Raw genomic sequence first — 20,900 nt, forward strand, 5'->3', positions numbered from 1 at the left:
AACAGCAGGTGAAACTTAGGAGCTGACAACAGACACTGGCTTATCCTGCCCATTGCTATTACCACACTGATTTGGGATCACCTAGAGATCACACTGCCAGCTCACCCTTGGTTCCTTCACCCCAAATTCCAAAGTTTCTCTGCATTGAAGGCAAGAGCTAAGATGTTTATGCTTTCTTCGGCGTGCTGCTCAATTCAAAAATTTGGGAATATTTGTCAAGTTCTTAGAAATCTACAGAGGGAAAATTCAGCAGAAATGCCCAAGCTATGTATCTAGTATTTATTTGTCAGGCTGAATATGAGGTGTGGGGAACAGCTGCAGGAATGGAAGTAAGAGCCTCTATTCCCTTGACAAGCTGCACAGCATCAATCCTCTCCCGTTAAACAGCTCTCTATGCTACAAAACCATACCTGGCCAGAGGCATTCATGTCAGTAGAAAGTAAAACTTTAAATAAAACTTGTATGAGGAGTGAGCGAATTGTTTATCGTCTTCCTTAAGCACACTCTTAAACAGCAGTCTCTGCTCATACTTCCCCTTCTATTTATTAAGAGAGTCACTCTTTTGGGGCAGAGTGCTATGTCTCAGTCCAAACAGTGGTATGTAGATAACAGACTTCTCTACACTAACAGGGAAAGAAAAATGGATTTTAAACGGTGGATGTTTGGATAAGGCTAATTAATAAATCCTAGGACAACAATAACTCACTTGAAGTGAGGCATATCTACAGCTGGCACCTTGACTGTAAGGGAAAACGTACCTATAAAAGCATTAACGTCATCCTAACAGCAGGAGGGAAAGATCATAACTGCTGCAGGATGCCAGGTCCACAGGGAGTGAAATATGGCAGTGCTTGGCTGGATCCTGCAGCTCAGCACTCCAGGGGCTGCAAGTAGGTTTGCAGCTGCCCTTCGATGTCCTTTTGTAATTTTCTTTTGGCTTAGGAAGGATCCTGTTAAGATAAATAGTTGCTGCCTTCAAGTCTGTGCTACTTTGCAGCTGCTGGTGGGATACAGGATGTTGGATGAAAAGCTGTGATATGGCAAGACTGGCTCCCACTGTGGCCTGGTGCTGGGGGTTATAAGAAACCTCAGGCCAGCCTCAGGGAAAGGCAGGAAAATAATGCAAAGACCTCTTCCATTTCACTCCAGACTTCGTATTGCACGGTTTCCCAGATGGCAGGCTTGGGAATAGGGTTTGTTTCATCACTGTTTTCACTTTCGTTTCATTTGCCAAGTTTGCTCTAATTGCTTCCTTGTAAAAGGCCTGCAGCAAAAAATGAAGGCACACTTTCTCCACATCCCTAGGCTGTGAGTTCATACTTTCATGCAGCTGTCTCCTGGTACTTGTGTGGTAGACAGGCAGGAATTTCTGCCATGAAGGAGTCCCTCTTCAAACATGAGGCTCTTTTAATTTGGCAAGGCAAAACAAGGCACTGTATTGCCCCGAGTGACAGACACGGGTACAAAGACAGAACCTAAAGCATCTCTTTTGCCTTTGGACTTCCCCCTGCATACCTCCCCTACCTGAACTGACAGCACAGTCAATGGAGAAGCTGCTGAAACACTGGAATCCATCCATGCTTGCAACTCACTCCCTTTGGAGTGCTTCTCCACTGACTGCTCTTTCCCAGCATGGAAAGCAGCATGGCATTGGTTTAGATGGAGATGGGGGTGTGGGAGTCAACACATGAAGGGTGTTAGCTCATGGCATGAAACTGGTCCATAAAATCCCCTCCTGGTTTTGAGCAGGGGGCGCTACCAAGTGGCACTGCCAGTGGCTGGGCAGTGTGGTGGGGTTTGCTTGTGAAGGAGACTGACTGCTGCTTTGCTCTGCATGCATGCTTGCAATCTGCAGGTAGTGTGTAGAAAACTGGCTTTGTTTGCAGCTGACTGCAGAACATGCTCTCTCCATGTGTTCCACAGGGTTGGAAAAAAATTAATTTGAAGTCAGTATGGTGGGAACCAGGCAACCTCACACTAGATTATTGAAGCCAAGCAAGGACTTACAGTGGAGCAGCTGCTTCTCCTTCCCTTTTGTTTATTTCTGTAATAAACAGATTGTAAACCTTCTCCTGCCACCTGTCCTAGGAGGCCAAGCAAGCAACTGAAAACATAATAACATGTAGCTGCTGAACATAAGCAATTTAAATGTATAACTTCAAAATGGAATCTTTGTTCCAGACTGTGACAGGGCAACCCACAGCCTCGGAGGCTGCAGGGCTGGGGGACCTGTCTGGTTTCTGCAGTGCTGCCTTACTGTCCTGACCCAGCAAAACTCCCAAGGGTGCTTGGGCAGGCAGCTGGCCAGACTAAGTGCCACGGACCAGTTTTTGCGCATTTAGACCTGTTTGGCCACGATACTGGTCAGTGAGGGAAACAGGCAGAACTTGCAGGAATCAGAGCAGGGTACAGCCATCAGAAATGGGCTCTGAGGCTACAGCTGTTATTTAGATGGGTCAAAGAAGGCACCCAGGCCTGTATCAGCAATAGTGTGGCCAGCAGGACCAGGGCAGTGACAGTCCCCCAGTACTCTGCACTGGTGAGGCCATACATCAAATCCTGTGTTCAGCTTTGGGCCCCTCACTACAAGAAAGACATTGAGTGCTGGAGCATGTCCACAGAAGGGCAACAGAGCTGGGGAGGGGTCTGGAGCACAAGACTTGTTGAGGAGCAGCTGAGGGAATGGGAGGTTTTTAGCCTTGAGAAAAGAAGGCTGAGAGGAGATCTTAGTGCTCTCTACAACCTATAAAGACGTTGTGTGTGATGAAGTGGGGGTTGGTTTCTTTTCCCATGGAACCATTAATAGGACATAAGGAAATGGCCTCAAACTGCACTGGAGAGGGGTTAGATTGGATATTGGGTAAAAACATTTCAGGGAAAGGGTTGCTAAGCATTGGAACAGGCTGCCAAGAGAAGTGGGTGCATCACCATCCCTGGACATATTTAAAAGACCTGAAGATGTGCTTACTGACAGGGTTTAGTGGCAGCCTTAGCAGTGTTAGGTTAATGGTTGACCTCCACGGTCTTAGAGGTCTTTCCAACCTAAATGGTTTGATGAATCTTTTTTGAAAGACAAATTCCTAAACCTGCATCCCTGTGGCATGCCACCTGGGTGGCTGGGGCAGCAAAGGACACCAGCATCTCATGCTCCCCCATCCTACATGCTCCCACCCATCTCCTGGTGCCGGGTTTTACCTGGCTGGGGTGGAAGCCATCGACTGGCTCGATCAGCTGCCAGGGCTCACCTCCCATCTTGCGCCACTCCTCGGCTGCTGCAAAGAGCACAAGCAGAGGGGTTATCACCAGTGAGCACGGGGATGCCTGCCCAGAGATGTACCCCCTCCTCCTCCTCAATGCACCGCTGGTATTTCTAAGCACACCACAGCTCTGCATGAAGATTGTGAAAATTCACATAAAGTTGTCAGAGCCAATAGCGTGTACAATCCCTTCTCCTTGGGGCAGTATTTAAGCCTTTATTGTTTTGCATTTTTTTTCTCTGAGATATTTATGCAAGGAAGCGCTTTGAACATAAATGATCGTAAAACAATTCACTTTCCCTCCCAACTAAGATGGATGCTGTAGCAAGTAAAGCTGTAAATTATTCAATACTGATTTAATACTTTTGCATTTCCCATGTTGCATCTTCAGCAGTGCAAAAGAAAAAAATAAGAGATAAAGAAAACAGTGCTTTTTAGAGAAAGAGATGATAACAGAATATTCACATGGGCTGAAGTATGCACGAACAGACTGTCATTTTCGGTTACTTCTCTTCTGAGCGGTCTTTTTCAACTCCAACAAAATAACCTTTTGAATTACATAAGCGTGACATTCAATGCAAATGATGCTGTGCTGTAAGCCCTGGAGCCATTAGAGAAGTAAAAAGCTTTCTCTCTTCAAAAGGGCTGTGGAGTGATCAAACATGGGACTAGTGGATATGGCATTAACAGACTGTAAATTCAATAATTCCTTTTATAATGACAGATTAAGAATTCTTAATAGCATTATGCAAGCATCCTGTCAGGGGGAAAATGTTCTCCATTCAAGCACCACAGTTTGATCTGGGCTCACTGCTGTTTGCTGGACCCTGGTTATTGTGTCAAAAAGTGATGTCTGGGTCCCCATGCTAACTCTAATTCACAGAAAGGTGATATTCCTACTTTGACTATAGAAACCCACTTGTGATGCTTCAGCCAGCACCCAAAGTAACCTGTTTCAGGACATGGAGCTTGCAGGTTTGTTTCAAATTTACAGCAGGTTGGGCACAACACATATTTATCTTAGGTTACACCACAAAGTGCACATATAGATGCACAGTGAACTTACCTAACTCCTTATATATGATATTCTACATGGAGTACAAGGCTCTGTACTGTGTTTTACTTTGCAGAGACACTACTGTTCCAGTGCCAGAAATAGCAGAGGAGCAAGTAAGACAAGTAAAAATTGTATCAAGATACAAATTTACAAAATTTACAAATCAATTTTCACTATTATATCTGACCTCCAAAAATCCTAGAGCAGTCAAGCAAATACCCACCAACTGAGTACGTCCAGAGTTTGTCTTAGAAGTGCCTATTGCCTTGGCTGGACTAGACTAGAGCTTGCTCCCAACCACACCAAGGGAAAGACACAACAAGCAACCCCTATTCCCATTTTTATTGCATTGCTTCATAAAGGAACCATAAATTTCTTCAGTCAAGGTCAACATGTGAGCTTGAATGTCCATCTAAATCTAGAAGAAATGTTAATATACTCAAATTTTTCTTGGAGAAATCTGGGAGCTGCTATGTACATATATAGGTCCAGGCCAGGCTGAAATCGATGTACTCATCCCAGTGTGTAACCACTGCTAAATATTTGATGTCTGGAGCGCTTCGGGGAGGATTTGCTGCTTGCTCCAGAAAGAGACCAGAAAAGTAGGTCAGCAGCCTTAGCTGGCTTTTGAGCACACTTGCAATCTGACAGCTTTCCTGACGGCAAGCTCGAATCCTTGGCTCCAGGGCTGCAGGATATTTTGCAAAGTGTCTTTCAAAGCTGATGTTTGTATATGCATGTGTGATTTTGTTTACTTCATTTATTTAATGCGATGTAATCAAGAACAGCAAATTATATTAAGATGTTTCCTTTTGTGAAAGCAAATAAATTAACTAAAGTTAGTAATTTAACTTATTAAAGTAATTTGCCTACCCAGCAGGTAGCTCATTCCAAATCCTAATGACTTGTTAAATATTAAGAAGCTGAGGCAAAATCTTCAAGAAGACTTGGACACCCTGAAACCCTGTGCTACAAAGACGAACTTGACAGTGAAGCCCACCTCTCTGACAGGAACTATTGGACAGAAAAACTGCCTTTCCCATCCTCACTTCATTACCTACTCCTCCTCCATATGGTCTTCATGAGACCCAGAACCAGCTTCCTGAATTGGGTCATGTAGGATAAAATAAGTTTGTGGGTTTTGACAGGATTTGGCTGCAAAATGATTTTTTTTTTTAATAATCCTATGTGCCCTGGCAGCTTCATGCTTTCAAGGACAGCCAGGCACTGATGGGGAGAGGTGTTAGAGCAGTATTTAAGGTATTGACAGGGTGCTTCTTCCTCTTCATAGCTTTGGATTTAGATTTCTGCATGCTGGGATTTAAAATATATTCCACAGACAAAATTTTTCAATAAGAACCAACGTGGAACTACTTCTCTATTTGAATATAAAACCAAGAAAATGCAGATCGAGCTTTTTTCCCAGTTATTATATACTATTTTTTGAACATAAACCTTCAGGCTATTGGGGGGAGGCCCCAGGTAGCCAGGGCTGGAGCTCCTACCCCATGAACAGAGGCTGAGGGACAGGGATGGTCCATTCCGGGGAAGAGACTGTGGGAAAACAATGAGGATAGGCCCAGTCTCCTCACAGTGGGAAAGAGAGAGACAAGTTGTAACATGGGAGATTCAGGCTGATAGAGAAGTGAAAAGCTGTTTTCCTACTTTCCCATCACTATCTAACTACTTGAAATATGTTGCCCAACTCAATCCCTCATCTCATGCTGATCCTTATCTTTTAAGAGTGTGTTTCTCCTTTTGATGAATCCGAACTGTTGATGGGTTGCCTGAAGCTAGACCCCTGTGCATCTTGCAAAGGAAGCAGAGCTGAGAGGGATTCAGGGACAGGTGTCTGTCCCCAGCCCCACAGGAACACTCTGTGCCCACGCTCATGGGTAACAACAAAAGTTCCCTAGATGTTTTAATTTATTTTGAAGTGTCAGTTGCAGAAGAAAGTGATTAGGTAATGCACTTACCTAATGTCCCTAAAGATCACAGAAGAACAAGTTTTGTAAGTTCTTCAAGTCAAAAGTTACAGTAGTATGTCGGTGTTTAAACAAACATAGGAAATAAGCCATTTATTCCTGGGAGAGGTGCTTCTGCTTTTGGGAACAGTGAGAAGGTGGCTGTGTTATTGAGCCGGAAAAACGGCTGATGAAAGATCGCCTTCCTAAGGGACTGCTCTTCCCAAGGCACTGCTCATCCCAGAGGAGGCAGCACGAAGCCCAGTCAGTGGTGAAGCAAACCACATCTCATGAAGACCATTTTCACCACTGCAGGTTTGCATCTCCAGCCTAGATGACCCACTATAAAAGCAATGCTCAACAATAAATCTAAATCTTATGGACCAGTATAGGTTTGAGATGTCTACTTGTTTCTTCATCAGCCTGAGAAGCTGCAGTGGACAAGCAGGGGGCATTTTTAGAAGAGGCACTTCTGTTGTCCCTGTCACCTTTCTACCCAAGAGGAAGTGGCCAGTGTGCTGTGCATCACTGGGCTTCTTGGTGCTGGCAGCTGGGGCCAGCAGGAAAGTTGTGGCTCCCAAGGTGGTGGTGGGAATTTGTCTCAGGAAAGGTTACCCCAACCATGGAACCCAGGAGATAGCATTAAGGGTTCCTCCTCAGCCACAGCCCTGACAGCAGGGTCACCTAGGCTGGCTGGCTATAATGACCTTCTTCTGGAACAGAGACAAAAAATGAGAAGCATACCAGCAGCCCAGAACTTGAGTAAATGCTTCGTGAGAAAGGGTAAAAAACTTACTTTGTCTCAGTGGGAAATCCATGTAGAAAATATCAAAGTTGGCAAATTTCTCAGATCTTGCTATTTCTTTCAGGACATTGGAAAGTTGTAACGCTCTCTGCAAAAATCAAGAGATTTAATGACTATTCATTGGTATTCATGCTGCTTTGCATAGATTCAGATTTTGTCACTGATGCACAGCCAGGAATTTGAAAGCTGATGTTGTCCCTTCAGCGGATGGGACAGGAGGTGAAATGGGGCTCTTCATCATGACCTGGACTTGCACAAGCACCACCAGCCTTTGGACTACCCAGCTCATCCTTGCAGGTTGCACTGAGGCCTCAGCTGATTTTGTAAGTTTAATACAGCATATGCTTATTTTACTGAAGACCTCTTTTAGTAGTGTCCCTAAGCTTATATAAATATTCTAAGCTTCTTGGTTTTGGAGCCCAATAATTTTCATTCCTCTTAAAGAAATGCAAAACTTCTCTACAAGAGAAATGTCCTCTTTTCCTATTATCCTTCCTGCTACTAAGTTGTGGATGATAATGCTTATCTATGCAAACCAAATTCCACCCTTACTTTCACAAGAGTAAATTACCACCATTGAGCGTCTGCCTAACTGATACATCCAGTGTAATTTCTGCAGCCATAACAGAGATCAGGATCTCCTAAATATTTAAATTGTGCAGTTTGGATATTAACATAGACAATTAGTTTCAGACAGGGGCTCAGAATGATTAATTCATACCCTGCAGACATATGCATTGTTCATGGACAGAAGTTACATGTACTCTATGTTCTGTATTGTTGGTACGAATATATAAGCTGCAAGCCTGCTAAGGTTTAGGAGTGTGCTTAATTGCCTTCTCCGAAGTCAGGAGGGACAGTGCATAAAATGAAATACGTATGTAAGCTTTGGTGAAATTAAGGCCATATTTTGTTGTTTAGTGAATGCAAACATTAATACAACTATACACAGAGATGACACCTTTGATAATATTTGGCTACAGAGGATAATATCTGACTGCAGGGGATTGCTGGGATTGAAAATCAGCTTGTCCCATAAGAAAATAAGTGGCTGGTATTATGTGTCATTCACTGCTGCAGCCAGATTTTTAGGGTGAGTTTTAAGACATCTCTGTTCTGTCTGTTCCCATTCCTGCACTGAGCCTGGATGCTCCCTGGTCACACCATCTGGTGATTAAGTCCACAGAAATGTGTCTGAGGAAGATTAGCACAAATCCCAAATGAAAACAGGGTAAGGCTCTTGCTCTCAGGACCTGCTCCCGCAGCCAGAAAAATCCGTGCAGCTGACTTGTCATACCAACAGCAACTAGATTCAAAAGCCTTTCCTTTCTTATCAAGTACATTTTCTTCTTAAAGAACATGAACTTGAACAGTTTTGTCTCGGGGAGATCACATCCCTTGAGAATAAATTTGGGTAGCTGAGAGGTTGTAACAGGAATACCTTTACAAATCCTTTAACTTGAGCATGCTGCCTCCCAGAGCCTGAGAGTGTTTGAAAGGATGGGTACAGAGGTTTCCACATCTACTACTTGCCTTTGGAAGAAAAAAACAAATGCTGATGTCTTGCCTTTGAGGCAATTGGGCTTATCTCCTCAGACACAGGGCAGAGTGTGCATTGGGGTGATCCCATTGCAGCCCCATTGAGACTTACCTCCGAGGTCAGATTCCTGAGGGTCTCATTGGGGGTCAGCCAGCCGCTGCAGGGGCTCACCTGGGCAGGCAAGAGGAGAGGGGCTTTAGCAGCAGACAAAGATGAAAGGGGAGTTCCTAAGCTACATCTGCAGACCTTACCTGGAGGCAGTCAAGGAAAGAGTAGAGTTGGCTGTATGTGATATCCTTGTTCAGTTGTCCTGCAAAGCATAGAGAGGGAAATTTTATGTGCCCAATGGCCAAACGTGACTTCATTCTGCAGGTCTGTGCCTTACACCCCTGGGTGGGAAGAAGCACCCCACCACACCCCCCACCCCCAGTTACCCTCCCACCACCAGAGCTGGGGTGCAATAGAGGTGGCACCAAGGCATCCTTCCCACTAAGCTGCCCATGTCACCATAGTGTGCAGAGCCCCACACCTGCTTCTCCTGCATCCCTCTCTTGCCTTTCATAGGTGATTTGTCTCATGTGTGGGGTTTGTCATCACAGCCCAGGTGAACCTCCAAAGTGCATGACTGACACTGTTCCATTAATGCATCTCTCACCCACCAAAGGAATGCAGGGTTTGCAGAGTTGAAGGGTGCCTGTACACACTCTGAATTTTGCATTTACCTCACAAAGGTTTGTTGGCCTTAAAAGGGAGAAGCAATTTTGCTGTCACAGAGAGAAGTGGATATACTTGTGTGGGTGAGCGAATTCAAGCACCAAGTCAAACACCCAGCTAACATTCCCTAAAATTCACTGTGCAATAGCCTGGCTTGCTGAGAAAATTATCCATTTTCTGGATATTTTTCCTTCTTTGGTAGCTACAACCAAGATGGGAATTAAATGGCCACATTTTTTTTATTAGTTGCATTAGTGTTTGTAGTACACTCATCATCCCATCAGGCTTTGATATTTTTGCAGTTCTGAAATAGGAATTTCTTATTGTTGTTTCCAGGAACCGCGAAGTATAATCTCTCCCAAGTGAAATGGGCTTCTCAGGCTGCTTTGCAGTGGCTCCCTGACACAGATGTGTTTCCTGCTTGCCACACAGCTGCCTATCACACAGCAGCAGCTCCAGCTGCCCAGGACACAAAAGGTGGGGATTTCGAAGGTCTAGGATCACTTCTGGATATTCGGATATCCCAGACTCCTGTAGCCTGAAGCATCAGGCCCTGGGATGGGCTGTTGTGGGGATCAGGGATTCGGCAGAAAGCCAGACTGATGTCTGGTCACGACTGACTGGCAGCCAAATGGGGAATCCTGCTCACAGCCTGCCAGAGGATGTGCCAGAAGGGATCCCTTGCTGCAAAACGTGTTGGTTAGGATTAATTGGGTCCCTCCAAGGCAAATGAACCCCTCTGCAAAATTTCCAACTGATCCTATAGTTAATCACTCCTGATTTGGCTACATGTTGTCTCTGATAATTAGATACCCAGTTAGAGGAACTGTTGCTGTGATAAACATGCACTCATGGGAAGAAATGGGTTTATGTGACTAAAACTTAATTATCACAGGTTCCCCCTGCCCTGAAAGGGGCAAGATTTTTCTTTTTTTATTTTTTTCTTTTCATTGGTAGTAGTATAGTGCTTATGAGAGAACAACATGGAAATAGAAATGGGGAAGATGTGGGCCCCCTGGTAATCACTAGGGAACCTTGGGGAAACCACAGCACAGGGTGTGCTGCAAGCTGTGTTACCCAATGGTTGCCAAAATCATCTCAAGTTGTGATCTACCATTTTAATGATGTGATTTAGCTTCTCTCTCTCTCTTTGCTGGTGAGAACTGTTATAACAACCACTCCCTGCTTGTCAGATGCAAAAGAGATTCCTTTACTCAAATATAAATAAGTACATGCTTTTGGTCTAGAACTCCAAGGAGCGAGTGTTCTGTTAATGGTCAGAGGTACCATGTCATTCAGACCCTGAGATGACAGGCTCCAAATGACAGCCTCCAAATCTCTGGAAAAAATGCTCCAAAGCACTTTACAGCAACCACACTTTGAGGGAATGCCCCAAAACATGCCTGCACATGGTGTGAGGTTTCAATCATCACATATAGGTAGTGTAGGAGGTGTCAGGCACCCAGCGCTGGCAGAAAATTTATTTCTCTAATAGAAAACTGCAACCCCTTAACTTAATCTTCAGTCTTGATCCACATCCAGTTTTACCACAGCATCCAGTAGTGAATGTCAACTAAATAACCATCTCCATCTGTAAGAAAAATCGGGATGAAATGCAGGCAGGCCAGCCACAATTTTGGGCCAGGACTGAGGAAGAACAGCTCATTTACACCACCACAACATGTGTTGAGCCTGGGTTGGAGTTGGGTGGATATGGCTGGTGGGGGAACCTGGCAGAACAGGGCTCTGACCTGTCCTGCACTGGGGATGGTAAAAGCTGTCATTCCTACTTCTGCAGCACAGCCAATATGTGACTCATATTTCTCAGATCTCCTCCACTCTGTCAGGTTTGCTTGAAATTGTCAATAGATTCATAGATTATTTAGGGAGAGACGGCAACATGAACAGGCAGATAACCAGGAGGAACCCCACACCACCTCATATTTACCTAGAGGATGGTATCTGTCATGCAGGTTATCCCAGAGGAAGCGACCATCTACCAAGCCTGTTAAAATCACATGGCTGCCATTTGGAAGATGGGAGTCCAGGTATTGCAGAGCTTGCACCACATTGGAGAGCATTTCTTTGGGTGTGGTCATGTGGGCCAGTGTGTCACGTTCCCTAAACAAGAGGATGCCAATAGGACATTGTGTCAGGAATACTGTGTCCCCAAAAAAGCACCTGGAACACTGTCATTTTCTCTGTTTGCTGCCCCTCCACATTAAGTCAACTGAATAAAACCTTAGAAAAATGTTGCGATGTCTCTCACTTGTCATTGCCAAAATCAGACATATAAAGACCTCTCTCCCTCAGTGTACCACAACTAAAAACAGAGAGAGGCATCCCTTTTTTATAGAGTGGACTCCTATTGTGGGTTAACCCCAGTGGGCAGCTAAGCATTGCACAGCTGCTCAGCTGCTTTCCTTCTTCCCCTTCCTCCCCAGTGAGACAGGGAAGAAGAGAGAGTAAAAGCAAGAAAATTGGCAATCAAGGTAAAAACCAAAACAAACCAGTTATTGTTCAATAAATGAGGAAGAAGTAGAAGAGAAAGCAAGTAAAGAAGTGATGCAAACCCAATCCCTCATCACAGCTGGGTGAAAGTAGGACTTCTTACCCCATGGGTTCCTGCGCATAGTTTACATTCAACCTGCTCTGATTATGCAAGGTAGGAATATCCAAGGTAGCTTTGTCTCTCAAACGTCCTACACCTCTTACTGCAGCTCTACAGGAGGGCAGGAGAGAGGTCTGGACAAATGTGTGAGCCTGGAGAGAGGTGATATTTAATATTAAAATAGTCCACTGGGGTACAGGAGCTGTGTCAGTGTTCCATGTGGACTGAATGCTCACATTTTGTGGCACACTGTCAGGTATGAACCCCTTCAAGCCAGAGTCCCCAGCTCAGCTTTATCCTTCCCCTCTTGCATTTAGCTGCAGACACCGCAGGAGTGTGGGGGGAAATTAAATCCTAAAGTTGAAATACATTTCAATTTATGTAAGAAAAACAAACAAACAAAACCACCCCAGGCTGCCTGGAGAACACTGCTCTAGTTATGTTATTATAGCAACTACTTTATTACAGAAAAAGTGTTCACGCGCTCTCCCGCCTGAGAGCTTGAGAGCTATTGCCATGCTCTCGAGGTGCACGTGTTCCTAACAGGGGCTGACAGCAAGGGGGGGGAACACAGCCCTCGAAGGCTGTCCCATCCCAGCAAGAGAGGATCCATCCACCTTAGGAAGCAGGGTCTTATGACAGTTTGCATTCCATCTTGGTGGTGCAGCTCAGCTGATGGAAGCATTCAGAGAGGAAGTTCAAGAAGAAAGACAGGGGATGTCCTTCCAAGTAGGAAGGTTGCACTAATGACCACCCTCATTTTGTCCTCTTAGACTTGTGGAAAAGCAATCACCTCAGCAGCCAGAAGGCTCCATCCAGGCCCTTTCCTTAGGAAAGTCCTTTCATCTGTTTCTTGGCTTCCCAGGGGTAAGAGAAAGGCCAACTTAATGCTTGCAGCGCTGAGAAAGCTGCTGGTGAATTGGGTCAGACTCCTTGTTACGGAATGCCATAGAAGCAGGAGCTTTCCAAGGCATTGTTGTTCTGTCTCGAGACATTAGAAATGTCTGGATTCAGAGGAGGGGAGTGGGTGCTGACTCCTGTGTGGGAGAAGCAAGTTTCCTTAGAAGGATTTCGGATTCTTCAGTGAGATGCATTTTGCACACAAAATAATAATTGGATGAGTTTCCGGGGCCCAGAAATTTATCTTAATGCAGTATATGCTGCTGAAGCGTTTGAGACTTTCTAGTAGGGAGAATGGAAAAACAGTATTAAGATTCAGGTTTATCCTTGTGACAGCCACCCAATCAAGCTACTTTTGAGATAAGACTGTGGATTTGCTCTGAAATTACTTCATGTCGCCTACAGGTGTTGCAGCACTTGATTTCGAAATACTGCTCTGATGTAAGGCCTCTATGACAAGCAAACATGTCAGTACAAGCCAAAATTAATATGACAGTCATAATTCCACTTTCTCTGTCATACTGTGTTGAAGTCATGCAGATATGTCTGTGTATTTATTCACATTTCCTTTCTATGCCAGGCTACGAAATTAAAACCGAATGAGAAGGAAGCAACCTTGTAGGCACATTTGATTTTGGCTCTGCCACAAGGACTCCAAGGTGCCTGGGTGAGCACCAGAGTCTGTTGTGGTACCCTCACCTCATCCCCCTGGGCTTGCTGCACAGGGCTGGCATGGCCAGGGCATAAGGGCTAGAGGTGTTCCCTACTCACACACTATTTTCAGGGCTGGAGGGCTGCAGCAGCTCTTTGGTGCTAAGAGTCTTGAAATAAAGGAGAATTATGCTCTTGCTGGCACTGGTGCCACTTCGTACAAGGTCCTTTCATGATAGGTTCCTGCCCACCCTGCTCACACTGCTTTGCTGCTGTCACCTTACTGTTTGTTGCAGATGCCATAACTGCAGATCTGTGAAGGGTAGGCTGGAGAAACAGTGCCATACCCCAAATGCAACTAGTACTTGCAATAATTGTACAGCTTTTGAGACTTCTGGTGTGCATTATTTTCTTGTCTGGTTGTTTTTTTTGTGTTCTAGGTCTCTGTATCCCACCATTTACACCTCAGTGGGCTGACAGATACCACTGCCATCTGTCTTTATTTTTCTAACCCCCCTGTTTGGACACCACGGTGTGGAGACTAGTGGGAATGTGTAACACAGGCTGCCAATTTCATTAATTTTTTCCTCCAAAAACATCCATATTGCTGCTCTTTGCATGGGTTGAAATACCCACATTTTAACAATGCTTTGGGAAGAGCTGTGTCTCCAGTACGCTCAGCACACTGCCCTCTTTTGAAGCCAAAATACAGGATAAGGCCAGGAAGGCTCTATTACTGTAGTTTAAAGCTGTCCTTGAAGAGGTTTTTATTTGTCAAGCCCTAGGTTTGAAGTCAAGCCCATCGGATGCTCTGCATCCTCTGTAACCTCTGTAGGTACATCAGAGCCAGGGCAGCTACACAGTGACTGGACACTCAAAAAATCTCTCTCTGCTCTCCATCCCCCTCAGTGGAAACAGCACAATGCTACAGAAGTTGCAGCATCTTTCCTTGCAGGAGTCACAGGGATCACTACAGCCTGATAGTCTCTTTTGATGCTGTGAATGTTTTGGAAGAAAACAGACAGAAAACAGCAGTGAGAATTTGAGCAGACAAAAGTGTCTCTGCCAGATAGTGCATGCTGGGATAAAAAGATATCAGAGTTTCAAGCAAGTATTAAATACTGTTCTGGAAGGTTTTGGAATATACAAATGGGTGAGGCAAGGTCAAAATGGTTTAAATTTCTGGAAAATTTCAATTTACTTCAGGCAAGAGTAGAAAGCAGTGTTAGAGACAAGGTAAACAAAAGGAGTAGCCTGCACAATGAGGAATAAAACAAAGGAAAAAGAGGTGCTTTTAGCAAAGGCAGTGACATGGCAAAATTGAAATATGTGCACAACAGAGCCTGGGCCCAACCTGTGAGAAGACACCTAGAAAGTCTCCATGGCAGGAACCATGGACTTCAGCAAAGGTGAATTTTTTATTTTTTGTGGAGGGGGTTTTAGGGGCTTTATCATCCTGGCAATGGGTGGAATGATATCTCCATAAGCTTCCCAGTAAACAGATCCCCAGGACAGTCTTGTCAGCAAGTACCAGGAGGCCTGTGACTGCTTTTCCTACTCAGTCAGTGTGGTAGCATTGCTTTTGAGCATTTGTGCATCCTTCCCCTAATAAGAGCAGGGTGCTGAGGGCAGATTTGGCAGTTCTGGACAGGGGTGCAGAGAGAGCAAGAGTACCAGAGGCTGCAGGTTTCATGGGAGGTGATTTCTGCATGCTGCCTGCATGTGGCTAGGGCAATGCTGATGCCAGGAAAGGACCTAAAGGGTGCCCCTGTGGTCCCACTTCTGCCACAGCTGAGGGCTCCCAGGTTCTGCAGCATCAAGGAATGCCCTGCCTGGCCTTTGGACATTCTCATCTGGAGGCTACCACCTGGCAAGCAAAATTTCAACCCATGAACTTCCTGTTAAACAGTTTTAGGGTATGAAATCTTGGCCATTTTCTAGCCATGTCTGACAGCCTGCATAATAGCTCCAACTTCATTACACAACCTGCAGGTGAGAATTTTCAAAACCTTTGGAAGGAAACAGCTGAGTATGCAACATTTATTAAGGTGCGTGTTTTGAAAGTCTCTGTATAAGTCAGATTGATTTCTTTCACATACTAAAAAAGCTGAAGATTTATCATGGTGAAAATAATTTTGCACTAGAAACAGTACTCGGACCTCCTGCAAAACCAAAACTGCAGTATGGATGTCCTGTGCATTGGCCTGGTTGCAAGTGTTTTCTACCTTCCCACTACCACCAGGAGGAAGGGAAGCATCCAACCAGTGACCTCTTGGTGTCCCTGTGAGCATTGCTAATGGGTAATACTAGAACTATTAGTTTTGAAAGCTTCAGATCATTCTCCTGCAGAGCATATGATGTGAATAAAGCCAGAAAGACAAAAAACACCTCATCAGGAGAGCACAGCAAAGACTGCAGGCAGCAGAGGCAGGGTGAAAATGGACCTAGACAGGGGATTATGTTGTCATTCCTCAGAAATGATAAACCAGTCACGCTCTCCCTCCTGACAGGAGGTGGCACACCGGTAAGATGGATATGTATGCTTTTAAACACTTTTTTCCCTCTCTCCTGTTGCTATTATTCATTTCCTCTGCTAAGTTCGAAATAATTACTTCAGACATACCACTGGTCATTTTATGACTGGCTTATAAAAGAAAGAAAGAAAGAAAGGCAAGCTCCAAATGAGGACTGGTGGGTGCCTATGACAAACATAAGAAAGGAAATAACAAGTATTTTCAGCAGAAAATTAAGGAAGAAGGACCAATAGCAAAGAAAAATGCCATCATGGAGAAGCCCAAAGCAGTGGGACACAAATGTCCAGGCAGTCAGCAGTACTCTAAAGTCAATTTTATGATACTATAAATGTTCATTTAGTTTACACCTTACCCATTGCAGACATCATTCCCAATTGTAGCGTAGATAACTATGGCTGGATTGTCCAACAGCTGGTTTCTGGCCAAGCTAAAAGATAGATATGGAGCTACATTAATGGGGAAATACACTATTGGTGTCTGAATCACACACCATGCTTGTGTGAGATCACATTTGGCAGTATCCTTGTTGGATACGGCCAAGGTCCAAATGACTATGCTCCTATGTCTGGGAGAGGTTTTTGGGTTTTTTGATGTGTGGTTGGTTTTTTTTTTTCACCCTAGTTTTATATTTCAGTAAAGTGTCTTAAATGAAGTTTTCTTCACTTCTCCCTTTCACTGTTCACGGACTTGTCTTTTTCACTGTTTTTCCTGCTGGCTTTCTATTTTCTTTGTGTTACTCAGAAGCCAAATCAAACAGTTTCACTTTGGGGCAAAGACATGAATCAAGATAGAAATTTTTTATTCAGAGATGGGAGAGGAGGACTAGGATTGGCTGACAACTAAGTCTGTGTGTAGAACTGAACTCAAGATCAAATCAGGATGTGGTTTGAAGCTCAGTTCTGGAGGGCAAGGATGCATTACTACCTTTTCTGGAGGAGAGACAAATAAATCCTTTAGGACATGAACTAAATCAGTGTCCAGCAAAGTAAATCAAACACAGCTGACCCACAACCCACCCAAAATAATCTGAAAAGGAGAGCTGCTGCCTCTCACTCTCACTACCCAGTAGCTACTCAGTTATATCCATATGGAAATAACAGTGGACCTGCCCATGTCTATCTACATTGCTGCGTGCAGTTAAGGGGACACAACACACAGGTTTACGGAAAGGCTTAGTCTCTTTCCTAAAATCACTGGAAATGCTCCATTGGCTTAACTGAGCCAAGTTCAAGACCCTGAAGATGGTGATACCCACACTTAAAACCAGTTTTTCTTCAGTTTATTAATGTTTATACGAGAGAAGAAACAGCTAGCACTTCAGAGCACTCTGATCAAGGGAATCTGTGCTTTTTAGAACACTCATGGATATTATATACTTTACAGTGCTTTGCTTGTTTCTTTCAAATAAGTAGAACTTCATCAGTGCTTCTGTATGTCGAGTAAGCATTTGAATCCCGTTAAACACTCACCTTTTTATTAAAGAGAGGAGGTTTCCTGAAGAACCACCTGATCACATATAGGGGGAACAAGAGAAAGAGTACAACATTGTTACAGTGATAAAAAAAAACCCTGGAGTGTAAAACCAAACTTCATTGCCTATTTCCAAGCATTAGAAGTAAAAATGGAGCAACAAATAGTTTCTGTAACCTTTTTGGGTGTTGGCATTAAGAAGTAAAGCCATATCCAGGGACCTGCTGCTTTCTTATCTAAGTTCCACAGTTCAGACTGTAGAAAATCAAATACTTTTAAGTGCAGGGTTGTTTGGATCTGGCTTTTAATCCAGATCTGGCAGCTTCTTCCCATCTGTTGAACATAGTAGTCTCCTGTAAACCAGCCAACCTGACTTGTCAACAGTCGATCTATTTTAACTTTTCCTATAAATTGCAAAGGGAACTGTTCTCACTCTTCTGAGAGAGTAAGTGTCTCACAGCTATACCACATTGGGACTGATTCAGGTCCTAAACATAGGCACCAAGTGCCATTTTTGACATCCCAGAGTATCCAAGACACCTGCAGCAGGGCTGGCAGATAAATCACAAGATGCGTGAGAGATTGTGCACTTCTGGAGAGGCAGCTGGAGGTGCGAAAGGCACCATAAAGCACCTTAAATAGCTGTAGACACCAGTGTCTGGGTTCCTGCATTGCTCTCCCCACAAGTGTCAGACTTAGAAATAGTATTAGGCCAGATGCACTCCTCCCAAGAAGCTCTGCATTTCATTAGCAATTCACCCAAAGGGTTGGATGAAAATCTTTCCTCCTTGAGGAGAGGAGCTGGCTATACCTAAACATCTGTGAGCACCTGTAATATTTCATTTATGTTTTGAATGAGAAAAGCATTCCCATTTAGTAAAGCTTTTATGCATTAAACTTGCTAGCAGGTCTTCAAAGGCTATGCATATTCATCCCAACCATCCCCAGCACACAAATCAAACTCCATCGACTGCAGTACAAGAGGGATAGCAAACAAAGAGCTAAAAACATCTTTATGCCTTGTTCAAGATGAAACTAGGGCTGTGATGGCAAGAAGCTTACCTCACAGCAACATACAGAAACATAAACTTCAGAGAAGCAGGTCCTACAGGTAGTACTTGCTCTTATTTTGCAGTATTTTCACTCTTCCCTCTTTTTTCATTCCTTCTCCTCTTGTATTATCCTCCTATTCTCAGCTCAACTCTTCCCTGGCCTCTCTCTTCCCTTTTCTGCATTGTGCTTCTGAAGCTTGCTTTGAGGAGTAAAGCCTGTCCTCCCTGCAGCTCTTGGGGGGAAACTTGTGGACAGAACATCATTAAATCCCTGCTGGATTGGTATGGGGGAAGAGATCTAAGAGATAAACCCCTAAGGTAGCAATAATACACTTTGCATTTTAATAGAGATGCCTTTGTTATTATCACTCACAGTGATGCCAACCGCACATATCAAGGAATCCTTTGTGTTTTAAATAATCCAGTTCTTCCAAGCTAAAAATGAATGTATCTATCTGCTGCCTCTCTCCTGGGGGTTGCTGATCCATTCAAAAATCCAGCCCTTCTATTGAGAAGCTCTTTTCAGCAGGATAAGAGCCTCACAAAAACCTTAGAAAATATGGCTTGGAACATAACTACCAACAGTTTGGTTTTTTCTGTTTAATAGCCCTTCTTTCAGCTAGAGCTGAACACCCTCTGTTTAAGCCATTCTGTCACAAGGCTCCCTGGACTGCGGCTGCAGTTTCAGCATAAATGAACTAGTGAGACCTCTAGAAATTAAAATGTATTTACAAAAAAAGCAATAAGCTGTTCTTGGGTATATATTACCTCCACAAACATAGGTAGTTATAAGCAGCTCTGTGGAAAGCATTAGCACAGTTACAAATCAAAACATCAAGAAAATGAAGGGGTTTTTTAGAAAACAGTTTTCATGGGTAACTTGAGGCTTCAAGGAAGCTTTTGTGATACAGGATGCAATCTGTGATGAAAACATTCAAGAAAGAAAAAGAGATTAAGCAAAACATTTACCCTTACACTGTTGAATGTCCTGAAAGCTATCCCTGGATCCTTCCTGCCTCTCTCTCTCTGTTGCTTTCCAAACATTTTTAGACCAGTGAGGTTTTTTTAGTTTTGGTTGAGAAATCAAGGTTAGGTTTGCTTCCAGTTGTGAGGGAAAAGGTTTACCACCTCCAATGGATAACAGGATTTCTTAAGAAAGAGAAGGCAGAAATCCCATTAGCACGGAGGCTGGGGAAGCCTTTCTCTGAGGTGAAGATTCATGTCCTGAGAAGGGCAGTGGGGGAGTATCCCTTTGTGCTGAAGTCTGACACAGTGCTGGTGCCAGACTGGGGGCTGGACAGGAACATTTTTCTTGGTGCCTGGGTTTGCTTGCCACCCCTGGGCTCTAGCTCTTGGCTGCAGATCTCCCCCACCAGACCAGCATCCTCTCGTTGCACACATGTGGGGCTGTGAAGCAGCATTTTCAGAGGAAGGTTTAGTTGTCCTAGGTGGGATTAGGTCAGGCTGGTGGCCAGCTGTTTGCTTTATTGACACTGAGGGTGGCTTTTTTAATCCTCCCATTCCGGGAAACTATTACACCAAATGAGGCAATAAAAGTGAACCTTTACAATGTAATGTCAGTGTGATGATTTAGAGAAGATATCCTGAGATTGTTCTCTCATTGGTAATTTTTCCCTTTTTAAATTCACTTCTTAATTTTCTGCAGAGTCTTTTGCCCTGACACAGGCTCACCTCTTTTTATATCCTGCAGGTGTCTGTAGTGTAAGTGGAAAGGAGATACGTGGAGAGAAAAACGAATGATGCACACAATGAGAGATTATAAAAAACGCCTGTGAGGGAATTGCGAAAAGGAAGCATGTGAAGCACCACTCCCGTTAATGTAAAGAGAGCAGAACAAGGTAATTAGGGTATCAGGTACTGAGACAAATTGGATACAAATGAGAAGAACTAATGACACCTAGTCACCCATGACCATCTAGTTTGGCCCTTTTTAAAATTCTCTCTCACCAGAAAGTCCATCCAGGGGACTGCAATGTTGGGAGCCCCCAACTCTGGCACCCTGCAACTTACAGGCAAGAAAGTCAGAAGCACTTTACTGATGGCACCAAACACGTTGTAGAACACTTGCACAGAAGATTCAAAGCCTCAACTCACCATGTGTGCCACAGGAAGGAGGAATGCATATGAGAGGCATGGCCAGTGGCATTGATGCTGGAACCAGAATGGAATTTTTCAGCTGAAAATGCCCACCTGAGCCTGGAAGTGATCCCTGAATCATGCTACCTGTCTGTGCAACCTCTTCTTGCCTGGTAAGACCACAGACTCACAGAACTGTTAGGGCTGGAAGGGACTTCTGAAGGTTATCTGGTCCAACCTCCCTGCCA

General features: G+C 44.2%; 1 protein-coding gene across 3 annotated transcripts in view; it reads right to left on the bottom strand.

Moving 5' to 3' along the window:
• The window catches only part of AOAH (acyloxyacyl hydrolase), a 73,366-nt gene that overhangs the window by 3,397 nt on the left and 49,069 nt on the right, over window positions 1–20,900 (bottom strand). For 2 of the 3 annotated variants that reach the window (XM_085051415.1, XM_085051416.1), the window contains exons 15-21: window positions 17,503–17,539; window positions 16,386–16,460; window positions 11,286–11,458; window positions 8,875–8,933; window positions 8,735–8,794; window positions 7,075–7,171; window positions 3,196–3,272 (exon numbers count right to left, since the gene is read on the bottom strand). In XM_085051415.1, the coding sequence (XP_084907541.1) occupies window positions 3,196–3,272; window positions 7,075–7,171; window positions 8,735–8,794; window positions 8,875–8,933; window positions 11,286–11,458; window positions 16,386–16,460; window positions 17,503–17,539 (578 nt within the window). The remainder of the gene's footprint in view (window positions 1–3,195; window positions 3,273–7,074; window positions 7,172–8,734; window positions 8,795–8,874; window positions 8,934–11,285; window positions 11,459–16,385; window positions 16,461–17,502; window positions 17,540–20,900) is intronic. The other variant, XM_085051417.1, reaches the window with a different exon arrangement.

The sequence above is a fragment of the Lichenostomus cassidix genome, chromosome 2, assembly GCF_008360975.1.
Source record: "Lichenostomus cassidix isolate B80296 chromosome 2, HeHo_3.0, whole genome shotgun sequence".
In the NCBI taxonomy this organism is placed as follows: domain Eukaryota; kingdom Metazoa; phylum Chordata; class Aves; order Passeriformes; family Meliphagidae; genus Lichenostomus; species Lichenostomus cassidix.